The sequence below is a fragment of the Neolamprologus multifasciatus genome, chromosome 13, assembly GCF_963576455.1.
Source record: "Neolamprologus multifasciatus chromosome 13, fNeoMul1.2, whole genome shotgun sequence".
Taxonomy (NCBI): Eukaryota; Metazoa; Chordata; class Actinopteri; order Cichliformes; family Cichlidae; genus Neolamprologus; species Neolamprologus multifasciatus.
The window spans coordinates 30,164,465-30,172,669 of NC_140451.1; the positions used below are offsets into that span (position 1 = coordinate 30,164,465).

At 40.3% G+C, this 8,205-nt stretch overlaps 1 protein-coding gene across 1 annotated transcript in view; it reads right to left on the reverse strand.

Annotated features, from left to right (window-relative positions):
• The window catches only part of epas1b (endothelial PAS domain protein 1b), a 52,824-nt gene extending 45,138 nt beyond the window's left edge, over nucleotides 1–7,686 (reverse strand). Inside the window, exon 1 of the mRNA XM_085183299.1 lies at nucleotides 7,255–7,686. Within this exon, the coding sequence (XP_085039425.1) occupies nucleotides 7,255–7,280 (26 nt within the window). The 5' untranslated portion in view covers nucleotides 7,281–7,686. The remainder of the gene's footprint in view (nucleotides 1–7,254) is intronic.
• Between the last annotated feature and the right edge of the window lie 519 nt (nucleotides 7,687–8,205).

Consider the following 8,205-nt stretch of genomic DNA (forward strand, 5'->3'; position numbering starts at 1 on the left):
GTTACTCAGGCAGCTCCCTCTGCTAAACCAAACCAGCGCGCTTCCAGTAGTGAGAACACGTCTGACACAAACCATCCCCTGCGGCGTGATACATGTGAGAAAGAGAAACCTTCAGATAATTCAGAACTGATTCTCCCAGCATTTTCCATGGGTCATGTGTAAAAACAGCTTGTGTCAATAAGATCGTGTTCAGTAAAAAGCAACAAAGTAAAACAAGCACTCGGTTCACAGGTATTCCCACTCAATTCACAGCACTGTATAGAATAATGAAATAAATTCACACCCGTTGCTGGAAAGTAAGAATCCCTGACATGCACTTTTATTAACTTCTGAATTCTGTCCTTCCTGCTCTGTAAGTGCTCTCAGCGCTGATGTGTTGGGCAGCCTCTTTCTGAATCCACACCTGCTTCTAAAGCTTCAAGTCCACCGCTGTCCGTGAGCAGCAGCAGGAGAAGCAGCGTTCACCCAGAAAGAATCACTCACGATAAACCACACGAGTCACACAGCTGGCAAATGTAGCGTATCACTTGGCTACTTAATAACCCCAAGCCTCTCTCTCTCCCCACTCAATCTTTCACTCGCTCTACCTCGCTTTAGTCTCTCTTTTTGTTTGGCCTCTATTGTTTCGGTCCTCATCTTCCTCTCAAATTGTTTACCCCGAGTAAATCACTGAATAAGAGCTTGACAAACGCAACCAGTGGACTCTCAAAATAAATGGACACATTCCTGACCACAGAGACTCAAAAACTGACAAACAGACTGAAGTGTCTGTTGCTGGTACCAAGCTTTTGTTTGTTTATTCAGATTTTAACTGAAAATAACTCACAATGGCAGAGCCGGCGAGCAGCTCATAGTGTGTTGTAGTAGCACCCCCTCCCCTGCACCCCCCTCCCCTCCGCCCCCTTCTTAAGGGAAGCAATAAATTCTGCCCATACTTGATATTGAAGACAAAGTTCAGTCGAGGTCTGGGAATCATTGCGAGTTGTTAAGAGGCGCTTCTTGTAAGTCATCAAACTAAAAGTGTAACATTAGTATTATTTAAGGTCAAGTTTCCAGCTTTGTCACACTCCGGGAAAACTGTTTTGGGAAATCCCAACACGAAAGAAAAAAACCCCCAAAAAACAAAACCAATTAACTGTTCAGCAACTGTTAGTAATCTTTTATGCAATGCGTTCTTGTTCGGCCTCACATTTTGGTTGCATTGCTCATAACGCACATCCAAGGTGTCAGCTGGGCAAAAGAAGTCGACAGCCTCTGGAGCTCAAAGTAAAAGCAAAAACTGCAGTTTGTCTAGCTGCCACTTGAGGCCCTTAAAACTAGTGCTGGAACTATAAATCCAAATGTCTTCATAAACTTTGCATTTACACGAGTTCCAAACTTTTTCTTAGGAAAGGTAAAGCTTTCCTTCTTTAGACTGGGCTGTAATGAAGATAGATTTTAGACATATTGTTCCCAATATGAATTATTTTAAAGAACTGTGAGGGTTTAGAGTTTCAAACCTCACTAAAGCACTCTACTCTAGTTAATGTACTTAATCACTTCCCATCTCTGAATTCAACAAACAAGCTCCAATTTTAAACATTTGGGCTTCACCCTCTCCGTCTTTCCTTTCACTCCTCTGTCTTGCAGCGGGCAGGTTGCACGCCTTCTGTAAGTGGCGTGATGTTTGGGTCGGGAGGCCGAGGTTAGCGCACAAAAGAGGCATGAAGGCACTGAGTTGACGGGCTTTTGTAATCTGATGCAACGCCACAGCTGCTCTGTCTGCACTTTACTCATTGGTCTTTAAATGCCTCATTGATTTACGCTCATCTATAATCACCTTTGCATCCACTTGATTATTCTTGATTATTTCTGTCCTCCCTTTTGTGTGCTCTCTGACCTTATCTTTGGCAGCTTGCTCACCTCCCTCACCCTCCCCTCTCCTTCCCGTGGATGAGCATAAGAAAGCAGGACACAAAGATGTAACAACAGCAAGAATATGTTGCCAAACTGGTGTGTTTAGGAGATCATTAAAACCACAAATCAGGCTTTTAAACTAGTCACTCCACAGCACCAACACCACTCAGGATAAGGTTCAACATGACCAATATGATGGATGTGAGCAGTTCTAGCTTTAAAGCACTGCAGCACTGACGGCTCAAACAAGCTGCCAGAATTACTCAGCAAGCATTAACACTGCCTGATGTCAGATCACCAAAAGGTGAGTCCAGCCCACTGCATCCAAACTGCATTTTACACTTTTCACTGTATATTACCAAGTTGCAGGTTATACTTGGAGCAAATCATAAAACTGTTGCTTGTTTATTTCGTCCAAACCAGAAGTTTTACAGCCTCCTGACAGGAAAAAACAAACGCGACCTGTGGCCGCTGTGACGACCTGCTTCTTTGATTTACGATAAGTTGTTTAAATTACACTTGTTTTTACAAAGTCGTTTAAGCCGGCCCATATATTTTATAAATGGAGGGTTCATTAAATGTCAACGTTTTCCATATGTACCTCTTAAGACAAACAGAGGGAATATTTGGAGGCATTTCTTTTTAAGTTATTACAGTTCAACTGGTCTGAGGTTTAAACTGGGCTACATGCGGTCCGTAAAATAAAGTGATTTTAGCTCAGCATATATTCCCACAAAAAGAAAAACTTTTCAGACATTTTCCCGTTGAGTCTTTGGAGTGAGTGAAAGGTTACCGTTAGACAGCTTAGTATGTACCATCTCCTATAAAACAGTCATTAAGAGAAACTAAACTCAAAGTCATTAAAGGTCTTAAATTCATGCAGCTATTTTTTGGTGTGACAGCTGTCATATAAACACCTCAAAGACACCATAAAATTTGGTTCTTGTTAAGATGATTTAACATGCTACTAGTTGTTTTTCTCCTAGAATTAAAACCAAATCATCTCCTCAATAAATGCAAAAGTTTTATACCTAGAAACTGCTATGATAAGGTTCCTAACATCCACTATTTAAATTGGACTATTTTGTTATTGCTAGAACATACAGCTACGCCCCCACCAACTATGATAACGCTAAAATGTCCTCCAAAGAGACAGAAAATACACCCGAATGGCTCAATCTCTCAGCAGTCATGTAATGTATATCTGCCTGGCAGCTGCCCTGGACTCTGACCTTTGAGCATTGTTTCCAATGGGATCACATGCTGAAAGAAGCGAGAGGAGATCCTCACAAGCCCACAACTTATTTCTGGTATCAGTAGACCAACATGTTGAAAAAAGAAAAGAAGCTATTCAATGTATTCAGTAGCGTGACAAACACTGCTGGTGTGTTATGGAGTCAGGTTGTGGTAACGGCTTTCTGAAGTTGTTACAAACCAAAGTAAACAAAAAAATACTAGTAATGTAACATTACTTGTGAATCCAGTTGAGCAATGTAAACACTCGGGTCTAAGAAATGAATAAAAGAAAGCTACAAAGCAATACAGTGAAGATTTTTTGGCTTAAATGATGGAGAAAATTTTGAATTTATTGCAGATTATAGTAGTCACACTAACATAACAGGAAAAGTTCACGATGTGAACGTGACGCAGACATAAGAATATAACAGATCAGGTGACTTGGACTTATAGCGTTGTAATAATCGTCATCGTAACTCAAAAAGTAACAAAATCCAAATTATTATCGCAACAAAATTATGTTTATATTATCTATAACACAAAATATAAGATGTATTTCAAAAATAAGAGAGCTTTACTTCCCCACTGATCTACGGCCGACACCCTTGCAGTCATTGTTATTTGGGGAATTTCAGCTTGCCTGGAGGACATTTGGGGTTTTGGGAGCACTGCTGGCTGCTTATGCAAACTCAGGAAGTGTTTCTTTGCTCCAAATCAGAAAGGTGTGGTAACGCTACCAGCAACTAATATCATCAAGACTCAGAAAAGATTGCAGTGACAGTCCAAATCAGCGTTCACTCAGTGGATGACAAGACACAAAGCTGGCCTTACGCACACAGATTTTATCAAACCTTTTTCACCCAGTTCAAGGTTCTTGTAACATGTTCGGGCTCCTCTTTTCGTAAAAAGATACTCCTGAGAGGCTATCCTGAATTTATTTGTGCCTTTAGTTTGAACTTCTTTTTTTTTTCTTCTTTCTTATCAACCGATTTATCCGATTACGTTTTTTCTGTTTTTCTAAGAACTTGTGCGACTGCTTTAACTTGCCGAAACTCGTAATGGTAATGTAGAAAAACCTAAAAACTACCCCGTTTCCTCCAATTTTGCTTTACTGCATTCTCAGTTTTGCTTCAAGGGGAATGCATTTTCTCTCTGACAAAACATCTTCCAAGCAAAAAAAAAAAGGCAAAGCCCGCATAAGGTGGAAGCTTGATCCAAAGATCCAAGATAGTACATGCAGGAGACAAGAGGGTTCAACTACAGTGTGAAATCACTACTTTCCCCCCTCATCAAGTCTTGTACTGTTTGTTGATATGTGCATTTTTTTTTTTTAATTTTCAGTTACTGATGAAGTCCCAACCCATCAAATTTTTGAATATTTGCCTTTAAAGTTCCAACTGCAGAAACATAAATGATTAGTCAGTTATTAAAAAAACATTTATTATTATTTTATCCATTTGCAGACTATATTGAATTGAATTGAAATGTTTATTTCAGTCAACAACAACAACAACAACAGATTATAATTTTACATAAAAGTACTCAAACAGTAACCGAAAAAGGAATAGGCTGAAGCTTTATGGCTTATACTTATCCTATCCCTTACCCCCATAGAAATAATCAAATCCTTAACCAAGAAAATAAATAGCATTGATAAATAAGTTGTATAACAGATTGAAAAGAAATCAATGATAAATCAAGAAATTAAATCAACACAAACCTTTTTTAACAAACCCAATTTCTATAACCTTGTATAATACACATTTTTAAAATCTTCCTGAAGAATGACAAAGAAAAACACATCTTCAGTTCATCATTAAGTCCATCCCCTAATTTCACTCCCAAAACTGACACACATCTATACTATATCTGACAGTTCATTTTTCCTTCTTCCATGGACATGTTGGGCTTTTACAAAACAATAAGCAAAAAAACGATCAAATACGTTCCAGCTGTAGCTTTAAAATCGACACGCACACCAACTTATAAAGAAAAATCAGTGACTCTGTGATGAAATCTTTTTGTGTATCACGATACAGAAAATATGTACCAGCCGGACAAGAAGTCAGTTCACCACATCCACATGAGTATTATTAATAAAACCAGTGAGAGACGCCGCATCTCAAATAAACACTGGCAGCTGTCATGAATCAAAACTTATCAAACCAATTATGACTTCCAGGCAGCAGCAGTGACAGCATACTACTGTGTGACACAAAGACAAACACACACAGAGCACACCAGCGAGAGGACAAACACCAGTGAACTCTCACACACTTACACACACACGCAGCCTGACAGAGACACACTTGCAGAGATCCCTTCCCCTAAAATGGCCGATAGGTCTTCAGTGGGAGCACCGAGGCGTTGACCAGTCAGAGGAAATGCCCTATACTCATCTCACTTTCCATCTCCCCGAGTCATTTTCTCCCTCTTTCTCTGAATGTTTTCACCCCTGGCACAGTTATCCTGCCTTAGTCTCCTGCTTTGTTCACCTTTACGCTCGATCTGACAGACAAGAGTCAGAGAAAAGAGTCAGAGGTGCACGGGACATACAAGCAGGTGTCGAGCGAAAACAGCTGCACTGGCTGAAATCAGTTTTCTTCTCCAGGTAGTGTGAAAGATTAATTTGCAGAAAATCTCTGGGAATCTCTTAATTAAATGTTAAGTTGAGCATCGTTTCACCAGGAATCAAGCAGCAAACCTAATTTAGATTTTCCCACAGGTAAGATGTTAAAGCTAAACGGCCTGTTGTGACCACACAAACCGAGACAGGCTGAGACGAGTAGAGCATTATTACGCAAGATTAAGCCTGAGGCTTCATGGCTACTGATAAACAATTAACAATCAGAAAAAAAAGGAATAAAGCCAGGGAAACCTGAAATATTACAATACATAATTGTAGAGCCAAATTATAAACAACTTCACTGGTCAGATCAATGCTGCGATACACTGACCTAGATGAAACAGGCACAATTATCTCCTGTTTGACTAGTTACAGGACAAGATTATCTGCTGTGATATGACTAAGTTAAGAAAAAGATGTCACAGCTCTATGACATCCAAAATATCAGCAACAGTTTTTGAGATTTTGGCTAAACATCAGGTGGTTAGAGCAAGAGCAAGGTACTGCAATATATCTGCAGGTCTAGAACTTTCCTGATCAGGCAGTCTGACATCTGCTGTAATGATTGATTATCCTTTACTGATGCCCGGCTTCTGTTAGAAGGAGGTTAAAGGTTAAGAGCTTGGGTTCTCTCCAGATAGTGCTGCCTTACTCAAAAAAAAAAAACCAAGAAAAAAAAAAGTGTGGTGTCTTTTTTTTCTTTGTTACCACTTGTTCAAAAGTCCATGTAGATCTTGTTAATATTTATACATTTATAATGACATGCACCTTTCTATAGTAAGCTGCTACTTCGCATGCAAGTTGAGCCTTTTCTCTGTCTGCTCTGCATCCTGTGTGCAGGATCAAAGTGTTTTACGTGGGTTTCATATGAAGAAAAGAACTTCTATTTACAAAGATCACAAGTGTTGTGCATTTCAAAAGTGAACCTCTACATGATTTTTTAAAAGTTAATGATTTGTTTACAGGACCACTTAATGTGGAAATTAGTCAGTAGTGGGGTTTAACCTTAGAATGAGCGAGAAGCAGATCAGAAATTGTATTAAATTTGAAAATATTTAGAAAGTATTTTAAAGTCCTTTAAAGTTCATTCGGGGTTTTAAAATATGCACAATTCAATGTGACTGCGGCTTCTCGCAGTGAAACCCAAATTAGCTCATTTCCAAAACAAAAGCTCAGTTCAGTTACAGGCTAAACCGGCCACTTACCTTCCAGCCCCGGTGCATCAGCGTTAATGCAATGCTAAGATTAAAGCTGTGTGAAACCACCGCCTGTCGCTGCCTTCCAAACGAGCACAGAGCGCAAAGCTAGGCCAAGTCACATGCAGCACTGCAGCAACAGGTCCCTCTCTGTGCCACAGCAGCCAACTGTCAGGCAATTTCTGCACTAAATAAACAGCCTCTGTTATTAAAGCCGCGAATTAATAAAGTCACATCCAAGCGGAAGGCAATTAAAACCGCAGAGAGGCTGAAGGAGAGGAGTGAATCCATATCTCTTACCTCTTTTTCTCCTTTTCGGCTGTCATATTTTCGCAACGCTGTTTCCACGACAGTCTTGAGTAAAGTCCAACTTTAGAGTTAAAATAAAATTATATTAAAAAAATAGGGAGACGAGAAAAAAGCAGGTTTAAGACCGAAGTGCGCAGGTCACAAGGAGCCCGCTGACAGATGAAGTCATTAAACCTGTGAAGCGTTCAGTTAGTCCAGGCTGGCGGTGATTGAGCTGGGGGATTGGGGCCGTACAGTCTCAGAACACTGCCGAGGATTGTACAACCTCTCACCCGCTGAGAAAAGACTCCACACAGGCTGAACGCTGAGCTGCTGCTGCTGCTGACAGAAGCCGCCCGCAGGTCCGCTTGTCAAAACTTTTCTTCGCTTGCTGATATGCAAACTCCCAGAGCTGCTCTGCCTCTGACCTGAGGCTCAGCTGAAGCTCGGTCCCGAACAGCTGATTGGCTGGAAACGCCACCGGGAGACCACCCCGCCCCTTTATTCAGCCCCGCCCCTCCCATTGTAGCCGCAGAGCTCCTTACCTGTTTTGTTCCTACAGATAAAGTCGCTTTTTGGCCTAAAAACTAACCTACAGTAACGAGACTAGAAGTATAATGTAATCACCTCTCACTTTAATGTAAGCTTATGAAGCTTTACATGAAACCATGATTACGACTGTTCTGAGAATTTATCTTTATGCCATAAACACACAGGATCAGATTGTCTCAAAAGCAGTGTTGGGAAGGTTACTTTTAAAATGTATTCCATTACAGAATACAGAATACATGCCCCAAAATGTATTCTGTAACGTATTCCGTTACGTTACTCAGTGAGAGTAACGTATTCTGAATACTTTGGATTACTTAATATATTATCGTGCTTTTTACAACTACGTGAATGTACTATTGTAGTGATTTATTACTGTTACTGAAGGTCCGAACCGTAGTAAAGGGACCTCTG